The sequence below is a fragment of the Nipponia nippon genome, unplaced genomic scaffold (assembly GCF_047370975.1).
Source record: "Nipponia nippon isolate SJK-2023a ecotype South Korea unplaced genomic scaffold, ASM4737097v1 scaffold_1, whole genome shotgun sequence".
Taxonomy (NCBI): Eukaryota; Metazoa; Chordata; class Aves; order Pelecaniformes; family Threskiornithidae; genus Nipponia; species Nipponia nippon.
Genome location: NW_028262290.1, coordinates 141593912 through 141611008, shown reverse-complemented (window position 1 = coordinate 141611008; position 17097 = coordinate 141593912). Strand labels below are relative to the sequence as shown.

The 17097-nt window shown below is 43.2% G+C and overlaps 1 protein-coding gene across 1 annotated transcript; it reads left to right on the top strand.

Annotated features, from left to right (window-relative positions):
- Positions 1-1637: 1637 nt before the first annotated feature.
- Positions 1638-5574, top strand: GATAD1 (GATA zinc finger domain containing 1). Its single transcript, XM_087758637.1, has 5 exons — positions 1638-1954; positions 2062-2187; positions 2789-2848; positions 4366-4549; positions 5287-5574. The coding sequence occupies exons 1-5, from the start codon at positions 1763-1765 to the stop codon at positions 5475-5477; spliced, it is 753 nt and encodes a 250-aa protein (XP_087614763.1). The 5' UTR covers positions 1638-1762; the 3' UTR covers positions 5478-5574.
- The last annotated feature ends 11523 nt before the right edge of the window (positions 5575-17097 follow it).

The following is a 17097-nucleotide window of genomic DNA, read 5'->3' as shown; positions in this document are numbered from 1 at the left end:
CACTTCTATGCAGACCAGTGGTGCTATGCCAACATGACAGCGCTGAGGGGGCCTCAGCAGTGGAGAATTTCTGAGGGCGGTTGGGAAGGAAAACAGGCAGAAGCTGCAGGAAAAGTAGTGGGAAGAGTTTAAAGGTCTCTGTGAGATCACTGATCTGCCAGATAATCACACAAAACTACAGAGGGATGGATTAAAGAAGCAGAGAAAAAAAAAAAAAAAAAAAAAAAAACAAAAACAACAAGAACTCTGGAAAGAGATGAAGGTAAAATAGGATTTAAATCAAAACGTGGAAATAAATTTGGCACCTGAGACAAGAAAGTCAAAGCTAGTGCAAAAGAGAGGAGTGCAAGAGGTTAAGCATAGCTGCCCGTGAGCCAGTACCAACCCAGGAAAGCCACAGGGACAGTAACAACAGAGAACTGTGTCCTCCAGCCACTGCGCGCTGCATGCGGCCGGAGCATCTGTAAACAGATCCCTGCAAATTATGTCTATTAATTTTGCAACTGTTACCGCAATACCATTGAATGAAATAGACTCTATTTTACAGAAAATAATAATGTGATTTTAGCAGGATCATTTTCCTCTATGTAAAAAATCTTATTACAGAAGAAAATTATTTGTTCTTTGTGTTCACTGAGAGCAAGACAAAAAGGAATCAACTTAATTTGCACCAAAGGTTTAAATAAAACCTAAGGATGAAGGATGATGGCTAAGTATGGAAACTAAGAGGCTGTAAATCTTTGTGTGTGCGTGGGCACTTCTTTCTCAACATCAGACTAGAGAAACATCTGTAAGGGATGGCTTGGGGCCATGTAAGTTGCATCAGGGTGAGGAACCACTGCTAGATCCATGGTTCCTGCATTTAGCTGGCAAAGCTTCACAAAGACATGTGTTCATTCCCTAGCCTTTTAAACTATTTGATACGCGACTGAGGGTCCATGCAAAAGGGGCTGTTGGCTTCATGAAGACCAAAGCTGGCGTATGTTGAGAGTAAGATTCACGGTCACTATTCTCCTGAATCAGAACGACTATTTGAGTCCACCTCTTGTCCTCTGATTTCCTGGTGAGTAGGAAGGATGGCAGCTGTACATCTTCAGATGATGGAGTCCGGTGTCCCCTTGCAAACGGGAATGGAGCAGGTACCGGAGGCAGCTTCTGGGCTTTGCTACACCCATCGGGTCTCCCCCTTGACTGCCGCTGGCTCTCACCGGGATGGCAAGGAGGCTGCTCTCTGTCACGGTGTTTGCTGAGGCAAGAGATGTGCCCTGCTTGGGACAGGGACTCTTTTTCTTCGGGGACTGAGAACCAACACTCGCTGCCTGCCATTTCCGAGGGAAGCAGCCTTCACGCTGCCAGCACACGGACCCGTGGGCTCCGCGCTGCCCCCAGAACCCCCCCCGGCACGCCGAGGCCCCAGTCCCGCCAGCAGCGCCGGGCCGGGCCGCAGCCGCCCGCCTCTGCCGGGGCCCAAGCGCGGCGGGCCCGGCTGCCGGCGGCAGGCGGTGCCCCGCGGGGCCCGGCACGGCGGGCGCTGAGGCGAGGCGAGGCGAGGCGCGGCGAGGCGAGGCGAGGCGGGCGGCGGCCGCCCCTCGGCGGCCCCGCAGCCAGCAGAGGGCAGCGCCGGATCCCCGCTCCTCCCGCCGCGCCGCGCCGCAGCGACATCCGCCGCCGGCGGGAAGGGGCCGGCGCCGGGGCCGGTGTTGGCGCCGCGCTCCCCCCCGTCTCGCTGCCCGGGGCCGCGGGCCCCGCCGCCGGCCGCAGGATGCCGCTGGGGCTGAAGCCCACCTGCAGCGTGTGCCGCAGCACGTCCTCCTCCATGTGGAAGAAGGGCGGCCAGGGCGAGATCCTGTGTAACAACTGCACGGCCCGCTCCGCGCCGCCCGGGCCCGCCGCCTTCGCCACCACCTCGGCCGCCGCCCAGCACAGCAACGGCGGCGGCGGCGGCGGGAAGCAGGTGAGCCCGCCGGGGCCGAGCGCCCGCAGGGCCGGGCCGAGCCGGCCGTACCCCTCCCGCCCGGGGCAGCGCCCTGCCGCCGATTCACTCGGTAATTTCCCCCCTAGAGTAAGCAGGAGATCCACCGGCGGTCTGCGCGGCTGAGGAACACCAAGTACAAGTCAGCGCCCGCCGCGGAGAAGAAGGTGTCCACGAAGGGCAAGGGGAGGAGGCACATCTTCAAGTTAAAAAACGTAAGGCGGCGTGTGGCGCTCGGCGGCTGGGAGGGGAGGCGGCGGGCTGCAGGGCCCGGGCTGCCGGGGCGGGGCGGGCCTGCGGTCCCGTCTCGTCCCCTGAAGAAACGCCTCCCCTCGGCGGGCCCCGGCCGGCCCGGCCCCCCGCAGGTCCGCCTTGCCGGTGCGTTGGTCCCCAGCGCGGAGTTTTGCAGCTCCTGTCGCCAGATCAGGCCGAAACCTGGCTGGGAAGCGGCTGTAATCCGTGTCAGGGCCGGTGTGCTCCTCGGTGGTGCGGGCACGCGTGACTGACCGGCCCGCGCCGCCTCCGGCCCCTCGGGCTCCTTTCCTGAGGGAAGGAGTTTTGTGTAAATAGAAACCAGTCACGTGAATTTGGTACTCCCTTCTCCACTTAAAATCCTGAGAATGAAAATGCTAACTTTATTGGTTTCAATTTTAAAGTACGAATGTTTGAAATGTTTGCACCCGATTACTTGTGTTTACTAATTTTCTAAGAGGGCAAGGTATCCGTATGTTGTCTAAAAGGAAAAAAAAACAACCTGCAATTATATTACATGGTTGGTTTGTTTTAACACTTTTGATTTTCCATTTCTTTTCTTAGCCCATCAAGGCTCCTGAGTCTGTATCCACTATAATTACAGCAGAATCCATCTTTTATAAGGTATGGTTTATGCATATTTGTTTGCAAAAAAGATCTTGCGGTTTCTATTTCCAATCTCAAAAACTGACACAGACAGTGAAAGTACTAGGGATGTATTCACAGACACTATTCTTCCTTGCCTAGCAGTTGTGTAGGATTTTGCTCTGCCTTATGTCATTGCCGTTAACTCTTGCAAGGTAGTTTACCACAGTAGTTTACATAGTTGTCATTGTCCCATTTTTTCCTTCCAGGAAAAAGTTGCATCTGCCTTCCTTAGTAGTTATTGCAATTGCAGTTTTTAAACTTTTAACTTTCACCATGCAGGGGTCAAGCAAAAGTGACTATAGCTGATTATGTAAATTTGTGTGATTGTGCCTACCTTAGGCACAGAGAATATTGCCTGTGGAGGGGGTGGGTTGCGCTGCCCTAACATCTAAACTGGCTCCTGTTTCAGAGCTGGGTGCAAGCAGCCTCGAGAACGCCCTGGGAACCAGATCTGTCAACTGTTGCAATGAAAGCAGAAGCTAACCTTCTCACATTCATGCTTGAGAGCATTTTTACCAGCATGCTGAGGTGTTAGTGTTTTGAAGTTCTGAAATTTGCTTTTGTTCCCTGGTAGTACAAACAAACCATTTGAAATGTTTTTTCCCCCAAAGAAAAGGACAGGATAGCCCCTGGGAGACTGCACAGCCAGAGGAGAAGTGGTAGACTGAGCTTCCGTATGATCTCTAGAGACCTGGTGCTTTCTGTCTCGCATCCCAGATGAATCTCTGTTTGCTGTTGACTAGTTCGGAGGAGAATTGATGTCTTTTCTTGCATATTTTTGTTTTTTTCAGAAATTCCTAAGAATTATGTCAAAAGTTTTATTTAATATGATCTCTTGATGCAAAATATTTCTATTTTGATACTTTGCTGTGTTGTTGAGAAGGGGATTGTTTGGGGGTTTTGAGGTCTTTTAAATCTGCTTTAAAAACAAACCCCTCCTGGATGATGCTTGGTGAACTCTGATATTGACGGTGCAGGCACTGCCTTGTGCTGTGCGACGCTGTTAGGACATGAAGCGAGTTGCCTTTGCTGCGCAGCCTCACACATTACAGAGCACCGGGGAAGGTGGCGGGAGGTGGATCTGTGTTTTGGGACTCCTTTGCATTCAAATGAGTGAACTTCTCCATACGCAGAAAGCTGCTTTCCCTGCACACGCAGGGAAATTGCTACAGCTACTTTTTCTAGAAGGTGGTGTTGCACTCTCCTACTTCTGACAGAATGAGACCATCTCCACTCTGCAGACAGGAGGCGTAGCCTCAGACTCCTAGGCATTGGGCGATTGTGCACAAGCACTGCTGATGACTGCTTAGGTGAGACAGCGCTCTATCTTACACCACCGTTCTTTTGCATGTGGCTGAATTCAGGCTGTCTTTCACGACTGGGGTAATTTGAGATAATGTGAGATAGTGATACTTAAGATATGAATCAGAATCACAGAGTGAAGCTTCTAAAATCAGATTGTTTGATTTAGTTATCGTTTTTATGTCTTCTAGGGTGTATACTATCAAATTGGAGATGTTGTTTCAGTGATTGATGAGCAGGATGGAAAAACATACTACGCTCAGATCCGTGGGTTTATTCAGGACCAATACTGTGAAAAGAGTGCTGCACTAACCTGGCTCATTCCTACGCAAGCCAGCCCCAAAGATTGTTTTGACCCAGCATCCTATATCATAGGTAATCTCTAAGCCTTCGTTTTATACAACTACGTATATGTGCCTAGGCTAATGCAGAGTTGTATTTTCTAAATGAACTTTTTAGCTTGTCAAGATCATTTATGCAATTTCCACATTTTAGACCCTAATCCTGTAAGCATCTCATTTACTTCAGTAACCTTTTTTATTTATCTTATGCATATAATGTGATTAGCACTACTGCAGTGAGTGGGATTATCTGAGAATTTGTGCTCACGGGCACAAAGATCAAGATTAAAGATCAAATTAATACTCCATAGATAGAATCAAAGTTATTACACTATAAGCCTGATATACCAGTCCAAGCTGTTTCTTTTAAAGTGACCTGAATTAGCTGATCTTCATCTTGGTCACTCAAAATATATAGCGTGCAAGCACTGGCATAGCAAGTGTTCTGCTACTGATTATAAAATTATTCATAATCCAGAACAGTCCTTTTGACAGGCAGGCCACAAATAGTAGCTTTTTAAAATATATTAACTGAAGGACTTCACTCAAATAACTGAATGCTTCAAATGGGGGAAAAAAAAAAGCTCAGCCCAGCAAAAATAAAGGTCGGTTTTTTTCCCAGTATTTGAGGTTACTTTGCCAGAAAAATCACTGATTGAAAAGGCGTGTTCTCTAAGGGATATTGGCTGTTGTTGCATATTTTTAAGTCCTGCATACTCCGATTTTATGCCTTTGAATTTTGTCTTTGAAGATTATTTATTTTTTTCCTAGGACCAGAAGAAGATCTCCCAAGGAAAATGGAATATTTAGAATTTGTTTGTCATGCACCTTCGGAATATTTCAAATCTCGATCATCTCCCTTCCCTACTGTTCCTACAAGACCAGAGAAGGGCTATATATGGACTCATGTGGGACCTACTCCTGCAATCTCCATTAAAGAAACTGTTACCAATAATTTATAATTTTTTAAGGAATACTTTGGACGAGTTATTTTGGGTGTATTCTCAGGTCTGTGAACCCCATCCAAGAAGTTAAAAAAATTATAAAGTGTTCATTTTACTTTATGGATTATGGTATTTATTTATTTTAAATTATATCAAATCTTTAAAGTGGAAGCTTTCTTTCCATTTGATGCGTCATTTCTGTGCTCTGTTCTTCAGACATTATTGCTCATTTTGGGACAAAACCACAAGTTTCATGTCATTTTCGACTTCGGTGAGCAAATAATTGCCTTCTGAAAGTTGCCTTTAGTGTTCTTATTTTCTAACTTATTTTCCAGAAGAGGATTTAAAAGGCATACTCTTAATCATCCAGCACTTTATATACTTGTTTAATTTAGTTAACTGTGACTGCAGGTTTTGTTTACTTCTTAAATAATTTAAGACTAGCTTCAAATATACACTAAACTTGGTCAGTGATGCCGTTAACAGCTTTCCGTTACACTGGAGAGGAATAATCTGCTTAGATTTCTCTTCTTCAGACTAAAACCTATCATCTGCAAGGCGGTACTCTAACAGTCGCCTTTTAAAGGAATTTCGTTAAGCTGAATCTAAAAGGTGGGCCTATGTATATAGCTTCCTGCTAAACTTTGCTTATATAAGGGGATAAATTTCTTGGAAAGCTGGATGCAGATTTAAAAATTAATGTTATTTGGCTTTGCCATCCTGGCATCCTCCTGGTAGAAATGTGTCTTCATTTCCTGAGCAAGCCAACACTGACGTATGATTTGAGTTTCACATTGTTATATTTGTGCACGTGTTAGCTTGGTCTCTTAAAATTTATTTTAATTTTTTTTTTCAGTCTTTGCGATTAATGATGGTAAGAAAAAATCCTCAAGCAATTCCAATGAAAAAAAACATTTGCTAAGGGAAATAAAGACTAATTTTATATATTGACAGTCTCAGTATACCAATGAAAATATTTAAATAGCAGAAGGGGGAAAAATGCCACTTACTAAAATACCAACGTTGAAGTTTTCTGCACTAAACTTTTTACAAGACAGTTAGCTCCAAACACTATGAGATGTGCTTGTATGGGCTGAATTCCCTGGGGTTAATGGTTCCTGCTGCCTATGAAGGGTAAGAGCTATAAGTGGCCTTAAATTTACATTTACAGATCTTTTCAGCTTTTTTTTTTTTTTTTTTTTTTTTTTTTGGGCATATGTGACCATAGCACCCTGAAGCCCCAAACTGACTTTAGTATATTGTATGAAAGTCTATGAAAGTTGTACTAGATTTATATTTTAACTTCATGAAAAGCTTTGATTTAAGATGAAATGTATTTTGAAAGTCTCAGGTATTGACACCTTTTAATACAGTGGGCCCTGTGACAGCAAGAACCAGATACATTTCAGTCTGCAGCCTCAGTTCTGCCCTCTTGAAGTACAAGGAAGAACAGTCAACCTTAAGGGAGTAGGTGCTAAATTTAAGGGATACTGTCAATAGTTCAAAATGCTCAGAAATGAGCAGTATACTGCTAATACACAGTTAAATCTTAAGTAACTTCAGTTGCTACATACATGAGATGTCTGCCTGTGTTCCGTGTGTTGCAGTAATTAATCCCAAGGTGTCTTCGCTCCTGACCTTTCTCTCCTTTCTCTTCCTCTACATTTCTTTTTTGCTGATTTATCTCTATTAAATTAACAAGAAAGTAAAAATAATGACACTTCAAAGATATTTACAGTAACCAGAGTGACTCCCTCCACTCAAATGTTTTCCCTCCTTTCTCTGCGGTCCACAAGGTTTTCACTTGGGATCACTGTAAAGTCCCTGTGCTGCCTCAGCATAATCCATGGAGCTTTGCTCTTCTGTGGGCTGACTTCCACGCTCAGCTGCTTTCCTTGTCAAATCCTTGTAGGAAGAGGGAAGAAAACAATGCTCACATTCAGTTTTGCTTTTCTGAGTTTCTACAGTTTGCACCAAATGAAAAGTACTTGCTTCTCGTTTGCCTTATTTGTCAATAAATTGTAATATAAAAGGGACAATTTAGAGAAATATCAATGTATGGTTTATGATTTGAAGTTTGTTTGACAGAATGACCTGCTGATATGCGGGTCTCCACACCTTCCCACGTCAAACAGCAGGTCATACTGAGAGAGGCGGCTGACTGCAGGCTTGCATTAGATACATAGTTTGAAAGCTTAAGCAAAAGAAAAGAGTTTGGAGCAAGATGATGTCTTACTCTTAAGAAAAAAAGTAGGCCATATAAATGTTCTGCTTACAGTAGCAAAGAGCAGAGCTCCAGGTAGAGGATAAGTAACCTGGAACTTACGTAAGAAAAAGCAAAGAACTGTGGGCATTGCCGCTGTGAAATGAAAGCCAGAATCAAATAGAAATGTCGTCCCTCACTGCATTTGAATCACCAGCAGCACTAAATTTAAGAAAGTTATATTCTGATTAAAAAAAAAAAACCACACATAAAGAACTGCACAATAAAAACAAAACTATCAAGTGATGTAGTAGGTAATCTAAAACAAATGTGAATCTGCTTCAGTTCTGTTACTTACCTAACTGTGATAGGTAATTATTTGGTTTGGGAAGATGCAAGACTCATGAGTTTTTCTTGTGAGACAACCCACAGGAACTTTAAATACCTTTTTAGCCATCTGGTCTTGCCATTCATTAGGGAATGAAATAGGAAAAAATCACACAGAAAAAAAACCAACCTACTTGTCTGCTGATTAAACGTAAAACTTGTCTTCTAAAAATTTTTCCAGACTCCCTAATACAGAAAAGGAGCTCCGCATTTAAACATTTTTATTTTGCTTGCTGCAGTGTGATATGAAGCTACTGATACTACCCCTGACAGGCAGAGTGGTTACAGGTACTGTACAGTACAGGCTGGCTCATGTCAGTATACCTAATAAGTGAGTGTATTTTATTTTATTTTTTTACTGTGAGCATTGCTAGTTCTGGAGATGCAAATAGAACTAGTGGAAATTGAGTGACTCAATAAATTTACATCAAGTAAATCACTTACATATGAATTTATAAGGATACAGACAGTTGCCTCGATAATCAGCAGAACGCTTGAGGTGGTTGATATGGTCACTGCTTGTCAGGCTTTCCTGAGGACACCCAGCACAGGAAGACTCTTTAGCTGCAGTTGGCCAACACGTTTGAACTCCCCAAAATTACATGTTGTTAGGGATGGTGATTAACAAACTAATGTCAGTGACATGCATAAAGATAAATCCTGAAATTACTGCAGCTGACTTAAGCTTTTGCTCCTTTTCCTGGTCTGTTAATAAGCTGAATAATTCCATAAAACATATTTAATTGGTTTCTAATTCTGTTTTTGTTAACTTCTTAAACTGACTTCCAGCTGCTGCTGCCTTCCTATTGACTCTCATCAACGTTTCCAAGAGACGCTCTAAGAAAGGAACAGATAAATAGTAATATGTTTATGAGAAAAACCCATTTTGAAACACAATACATTCCACTTTTATGTTTTTACTTCTCTCACCCTTGGTATAGCAAACCTGTGGACAGAAGAATGAAGCTGGGACAGAGATTTGGGGGAGAGCGGGACCAGCCCTGGTAGTTTAACAGTTTCCAGCACAGACTGCTCAATTTTATTTTATTTTTTTACTGTGAGCATTGCTAGTTCTGGAGATGCAAATAGAACTAGTGGAAATTCAGTGACTCAATAAAACAGATATAAAGCTGCCATTAAAATCATAACAGCTTAGATTATTTGTTGCTACATAATCTGTTAATAGTATTTACTTTTGACTTCAGGGCAACTAAAACCAGTAACACGGTTGCAAATGCAGTTATTCCTCCAACTGGCATTATGCTTATTGTGTCGTGGGAACTGAGGCATAAGAGGCAACCTGTTAGCTCAAAGTGCTCAAGCAGAATGTAAACCAGTGAAAGAAAAATGCTTAAAAGATGTCATCTAAATAATGGCAAGTATTATACTTCCAACTACTGTCTCAAAAGACAAAAAATATCTTGTTTTTAGAGAGCTATGGAACAACCTCCCTTAGTAAACACTAAGTATTTTTATTTTAGTTTTTGATTGTACTGGGAAGTGCTAAAAAATAATCCAAATGGGCAAGGATTCTGATGGTAAGGTCTCTCAAGAGATTGGGTCCGTAGGCAATATGTCTGTTATTAAAGCATTATAACTTTATTGAGAAGTATTTGAACAATCACACTGTCCTTTTTTTGCACATCCAGAATGTCAGCCAGTAACATGGGAAGAATGACTGACCCTCCAGACAGCTTCTTATGGACAGAGCTAAAAGAATGGGACCTCTGAGGGCAACGTCTCTCTCTGAAAATTTTTCACATTAGGAAAATGAAGGGCAAAAGGCAGACCTGCAAAATGGACTCAACAGCAGAAGGGATATCACAGGATCCCATGGACACAGGCTGTGATGCCCTGCAACTGAAGAAGCTGAGCTCACCCACTATTCTCTCTTTTCTTGTTCGGTATCCCCCATCCCAAAATTTAGGTAGGTTTTGTTCTTGCATCATTGGACTGTGAGTGGGTACACTACTACTGAATTTATGGCCTTCAGAGCTTTGTGACCCACCAACAGATGTTTTCGTTAAGCAATTTTAGTTCTAAAGCTGGAACATGTAGCTAAGAGCTAAAATACACAGACCATATACAATATACTGAGTAATGCATAGAACATGCAGAGTGTGCCCTGATGCGTACATTGCAGTTCTGCCTGCCTGCAGGAAGAAAAATACCCATTTTGTAGTTGTAGGAAATCAATATTATCCAAGAACATTTGCCTTGCAGAACAGGAAGAAGTTTCCATGACAGAAATAATGCAGACATTGTTTTTTAAAACTACTTCTTGACTGAGGAGAATTTTCACTTCTGTATCCATATAGGAGAAATAAAAGAGCTTGAAAATTAAAAGTCATGGACTTCAGCAATATACTTACCTCTATTAAGGTATAAGAGGCACTCATTGAAGTAATTTGGGTATCAATTGTACACACAATAATAGTAGCAGTACTCATTTGAGTTAAAAAAAAGGGGGAAAAAAGCAAACAAAACATTTTTAGTGACTGATAGCTCAAATAAATATAGCAAATAACAAGTAACAGCTTTAATTGCTGAAAGCAAAACATTCAGATGTCATATGTGTAGACACTGTACACTAAATATTCAAGATATGTTTATATTATTGAAATGGAGTCTTAGTTACACAAAGCCATACTGGCTGAAATGGGGAAATGACTCAGTTATATACTTGTAAGTCCTGTAAATATACAAACACTGTTTTTTCCTCAGGTATTTGTAGGCACATCAAAAACACACTTTAGGTGTATATTAAATGATTTTTAACCTCTAGCTTATCTGAGTGAGTATCACTGAAGATTTCGAGATTTATATTAGAAGGCTGGATCAAGGGGAGAAACACAAGGCCGTGCTTTTCCAGAATTTGATCTATTTAATTTTCCAGGTTTTAATTTATGCCTAGGAGTTTTTTGATCAGCAGCATATTGGCTTACTCATGGGTTTTATATTCTTGACAAAGGCTTTTTTCTTATTATGCTTTTTCTGTGTCTCTGCATCTCCTTCCAACACCTGAACATGATGAGCAGAGCTACCTGGGCCAGTACGGACAGCCTTGGGTGGGCAGGATCTGAGGCCACTACAGGGTAGAAGCCAGACTTAGGACCCAGGTAATAGCTCCTGCCTTAGAAAGAGCAACTTCCCTTTTCCCTCCCCTCCTCTCCCTGCCCAAGAGCCCCTAGCTGTTAGGTTTTCTTTCTTTTATGCTCAGCACCTCACCAAGTATAGCAATGAGAGCTGACTGAACATGCGGAGCCCTGAACTTGCAGAGAACCTAAACTGGTTGCAACTGATGTGATAGACCAGCATAGACCATTTCAACTTGAAGCAATGGCCGGGGGACAATGAAAAACCTAAAAATCAGTAAGTAGAAGTTCATGGTTTTTAGCACACAGGGCTAGGTATATATCTATTTACTACCCTCACATTGCAATTCCAGCCTTCAATGAAGAAGAAGGAGCATGAAAGATGTGAATAGAAAGTGGAAAGAAATGTGATTCATTTCCTTCTCATGCCATAATCCTACCATCCAAGAAAAAGATGTAGGAAGAGAAGTAGCAAAATATCGACCTGATCCACTCTGGTAGAGGTCCCAGGTGGTACTGTTAATAACCTCTCAGTTGATAACATTTCTCTGAACCAGCAGTTCGGTGCATAATTTCTGGGTACTTTCATAAGCAAAAGCCAGCAATAGTTCTCCAGCTGCTGTAGTACCCTGGTCCTAGGAAAAGACAAAGCAGTAGTTACAACATCGTACAGGACCACAAAATACATGTTTCAGCATGTCCATTGAGCACAACAGGATTGCCAGAGTGTCAGTGAATAAAAATGCCCTCCCCCCCGGCTTGGGCTCAGAGCTGGTTCCCTCAGCTGTCTTTGCATGCACTTCAAACTCAGGTTGCTTTACATCTACAATTCCCAGAGGGCCAAGAACACAGAGTGATGAACTGAAATATCAAAGATGACCGATGAACAGTAACAGACAAGTAACAGTGCTGAACAGTAACAGTTTTATACTGGTGATGGTATATAGGGTGACTTACGCTGCCTAGATTTCAAAAGTCTGTGCCTGTGATCATCTCTGATGCTTTCTGGAGCTTGTGTGCTGAAGATGAAAAGGTTTACGCAAAGAGAGTGATCTTCCCTTCCTTCGACATTGAAAATGTCCATTTAATAGATTAGGTGAGTAGTTTTATTTCCTCTATGTTGCTGAAAAAGCAAGTGAAAGGAAAAGAGCAATTGCCTACTTAAGAAAATGACAGGCATTTTCTGCTTGTGTAACATCTCCACTAACAAATACAAACAGCTCGTATGTTACACAAACCTGCAAAAGAACACAGAAACTTTCCCAGGAGCTGCTAATCCGCTGTGCCTGAGGTCAGGTAGTCATTGCCGCAGTCCATACTGCTCAATGCAGGCAAAGCAAGCAAGCTCCCATTGCGTTTGGGGTGTAAAGCATCCCCTCTTATTATCCTTTTTTTAACCTGTCAGCCTAATCTGCCAACTACTTGGAAATTGAAGTTAGTTTCCAAAATGATGGGAATCCGCATATGGAATTTTCCAGTTACCTCTCCTCAAGGAGTCAGGACATGGCAGAGTGAAAATGTTGCTGCTTTGCGGGTTTACAGAGGAACGGCTTTTTTTTTTTGCATCCTGCTTACGGAGGTAGAATCCCAGGAGATCTTCCCTCTTTGGTCTTTCTGTGAGGTGCTCCATCTGCCAGGATCTTGCTGACTCATACCCTTCCATCAGACTGATCACCAGCTTGTTTTTTCCATGTATTTCTCACCTTCTAAAATGTCACAAAACGATTAGTGAGTATAACTTCAAAACAAGAATTGACTGAAGCCAGCATAATGAATGGCCAAGGGAAAGCTTTGTCAATATTTCTGAAGAAACAAGGCCTTTATCTGTGAGATCTCGGTGGTCTCTGTGTACTGTTCACGCTGGATGCATAAGCGAGCTGTAAAATCCAAAAAGTGCACAAAGTAGTCATGGTGTAAGTGTTTAAAAATTAAATACACATTCAGCCGAACATAATCAAAGGTTATAAGCAAATATCAGGTAGTAAAGCTTATTGAAAAAGTTACCTTTGCTTATCTCTTGCTTATAACCAAGGGTAGGGCAGCAGCATGGTGTGTGAGGCAAAGCAAGCCTTTCCCTTTCCATTTATCTACAGTAAATTTCACCTTCCAAGTGCAGTCAGTGAGTTTTGTGAAAGTCTTCTGTAGTGTTTTATTACTAGCTGTCCTGCTTTCAGCTGGGATAGAGTTAATTTTCTTCTTAGTAGCTGGTATAGTGCTGTGTTTTGGGTTTAGGATGAGAACAATGCCGATAACACACTGATGTTTTGGTTCTTGCTAAGTAGTGCTAAGTTGTTACTAAGTAGTTGCTAAGCAGTGCTTACACTGGTCAAGGACTTTTCAGCTTCCCATCCTCTGCCGGGTGCACAAGAAGCTGGGAGGGGGCACAGCCAGGACAGCTCACCCAGCCTGGCCAAAGGGCTATGCCATACCGTATGACGTCATGCCCCAGTATATAAACTGGGGGAAGAAGAAGGAAGGGGGGGACGTTCAAAGTGATGGCATTTGTCTTTCTAAGTAACGGTTACGCGTGATGGAGCCCTGCTTTCCTGAGGATGGCTGAACACCTGCCTGACGATGGGAAGCAGTGAATGAATTCCTTGTTCTGTTTTGTTTGCGTGTGCGGCTTTTGCTTTGCCTATTAAACTGTTCTATTTTATTTTATTTCAATTATTCAACTGATCTTAATCTCAACCTATGAGTTTTCTCCCTTTTATCCTTCTGATTCTCTCCCCCATCCCACCGGTGGGGGGGAGTGAGGGAGCGGCTGCGTGGTGCTTAGTTGCTGGCTGGGGTTAAACCACGACACTAGCCTTTGTTTTCACAAGGCTGAAAAGCTTAATCATTAGGGTTTTTTATTGTTGCTGTTTCACTCCACTCCCTGTCAAGATCATTTATGAATATGTTAAACACCACAGGCCATGAAAGAAGATCCTTGCAATCCTGACTCATCGATGGCTTTCCACCACTTTCAGCACTAATCATTCCCTCAAACTCTTTGCTTTTTCCACCTTTTAAACACTTAATCATGCCAGGACCCTCCCTCTTATCCAATGGTTGCTTTGCATTGGAGTCTTTACTGAAGCTCTTTCTCAAAAGATTTTTGGAAATTTAGCAAATAGATTTCCCCAGCAATCAGATTTCCATTGTCCATAGGTCTGTTGAGGCCTTCAAAAATGCCAGTAAGTTTGTGAGGCAGAATTCCTCTTTCCAAAGACTATGCTAGCCCTCCCCCAATATATACTACCTGTTAATGTGCCTCTTCTTTTGGTATTTTCTACTAATTTGTCCATGCAGACACTGAACTTATGATCTGTAGTACCCCAAGTCTTCTCTGGGAGTAGCTTATGAAGTTGGCATCATATTTGCCATGCTGCCACCCACCTGGCTTTAAGTGAAATGTTGCATTATTACATTGGTAGGTTCCAGCAGCACTGCTGACTTAATACCTTCACGTATTCAGGTGACTTACTGCTGCTCATTTTGCCTATTTCTTCCATAATCTCTTCTACTAGATCCTGTGATGAGTCCCCTGTGAAGATATGTGGAGTGTGAGACTGTTACTCGTTGAAGTAAAATCATCTGACTAAAGGCTTCACAAAATGGGGGTGATGAGGAAAAGGAAGGGAACAAGCTTGTGGACAGAAATCCTGACGGGGCCAGTCAATATGCTTGTCTGGCTGCACCTTGTGCCTGGTCACTGCAGCCTGTTCCTGTCCCCTTGTATCTTCTTATTAAATCTTTTGTTAACTGTCTCTCTGCGTTATCTCACTTTTTACCCTGTGTGTGTGGGTGCTGCACGGACTATGTGCCAGCTTCTGGTGAGACCTCTGTGTGTGTGAGTGGAATTTGGTGACAGCTACTGGAGTCAGGCTGGGGGTGTGGACGCCCCAGCCTGTGGTACCAGCTGATGGAGCCAGTGGGGGTCTTTAACTCCCAGCCACTGGGGCGGGAATGGTGTTTGTTCCCAAAACCAGCTACTGCAGGGGAGCAGTGTGAGTGAGGCGAGTGAGGAGCTCGGCTGCAGTGGGATCATGGGTCACGGCCCGTGTGCCTGGTGTCGGCTACTGAGGGGGACGTGTGCCTGTATCTTACTCAGATCTGGTGTGCATGGGGTGTGCATGTGCATTCACTGGCAAACCTAAAGCTGGAACAGCCGGCGACTCGGGGGGCCTCAGGTCTGGGATGGGGTATCAGTTGGGTGGGGGGTCCATGCTGGTACGCCCAGAGGATCATGTAAATGTGGAGAGCATGAGGGATGGGTGTGTGAGTGCTGTGTCTGCAAGGACAAGTGGTGGGCCCAATATATTGATGCTATTTTAATTATGGCAGAAACAAGAGAAGCATGTTTGGAACATACTAAATAAGTTCTTAAAGTTGTAGAGAAGATGGGTCTTAAAGTAAATGGTGCCAAAGCACAACCTGCTACACAGAGGTGGAATATCTAGGTACCAAGCTATGTCCTACTGGGTGGGGAATTACCTCTGCCAAGGAAATTATTCATACATTTAACCCCTGCTATTGATAGGAAAACTTTGCAGAGATTTTCAGAGTTTGTAGGTTTTTGTAAGGAATTTATACCAGATTACAGTGCTATAGCAAATCCCCTGCAAAATTTGCTGCGAAGTACAGAAAACTGGCAGGGCAGAGAGGAGGAGGCCAATGCTTGGAATAAAATTATTACACCTACAAGGGAGTCAGTGGAATTAGGAAACACCATCAGTGGGGTCTACATGATACAAGAAATAGCCTTGGAGTACACAAGTTACTGCCTTTTCAGTGTAGAGCATAGTGGACATGGCCAGAATTATTCACCACAAAGGGAATTAATCATGCCAAAGAGGTTAAATGACATAAAAATGGGACTTTTTCAGCTCTTTATGGGATGTCGGGAATATAGTTTTTGGGGTGTGGAACGTGAAAAAAATAGCAGATGCATCTGCACATGCAAATCACCTCCAAGTCGAGGTGGGGCTGTTAACAAAAGGGGGGATTAGCCTCTGAACAAGTATTGAAATCCATGGACATGTTGGTGGCAACTCTGGGAACTGAATCAATTAAAGTCACAAAAGAATTCATGCAGTCTATCTTTATGACCCTAGATAATATAACGTGGGATGTTGCATGTGTACAAGTACAATTAGCCCTTAAGGAGTATCTTTTGCATGTTATATAAGACATCACTCTATATCTGTGGCCACTAGGAATACGGGGTCACAACTTGCCATGCGACATAAAATCCCAATGGGCTTTTAGGGATACACAGGCTGCTTTTGGGAAAGGATGTTCAAAGGGGATTTGCCAGTTTTGAGTAAAGGAGATGGGAAACGAGACATGGACCAATGCGCAACTTTAACAAACGGGGTTGGTGGTTGGTGCATATGGCGTTGGGTAATACACACAGAGATATGGGATATCTATACACCAAACGGATCATAATTCGTAATACAAACCCCTCAGAATCAGGCTTGAGTAAATCTGGGTAGAGGTGGGAAATTTGTGGGAGGAGCGGCCCTTACAACCACCTGAACTTTCCTATGCCAAAACAATACATGCTGGAGAATGGTTTGCATTTGGGCAATGGCTTTGTTGGGAGAGGAATGCAACCCTCTGGGAAAACTTGACTATAATGCAAACACTACTGATAAATACGTGTGTGGCTCCTTGGGCTCCTTCTAAAATACGGCCAGGGTTCTCCTCTTGCTGCTGTGCCTGAGCTATTTTGTCATGCCACATGACAATCATCTCATTCATCCTGCCAAAGTCTGGATGAACACACAAACCAGGAGCTACTGTTTAGACTTAGCTGTAGTTATCCAGTCCTAGCCTTGCTTTGAAGTAATGCAGCCTTCAACTTCAGGTAATGCAGTCCTCAACTTTACAATGAATGTAATACAAGAAGCAAAGATCACATCTATTGTGGTTGGTGACACATTGTATATTATGATTACCAAAG

Bases quoted from the DNA above. Each gene is read 5' to 3' on its own strand.
- GATAD1 (XM_087758637.1), top strand. From the start codon at position 1,763: ATGCCGCTGGGGCTGAAGCCCACCTGCAGCGTGTGCCGCAGCACGTCC. The intron at 2,849-4,365 runs GTATGGTTTATG...TATGTCTTCTAG, and splicing joins CAGAATCCATCTTTTATAAG to GGTGTATACTATCAAATTGG. The intron at 4,550-5,286 runs GTAATCTCTAAG...TTTTTTTCCTAG, and splicing joins CCCAGCATCCTATATCATAG to GACCAGAAGAAGATCTCCCA.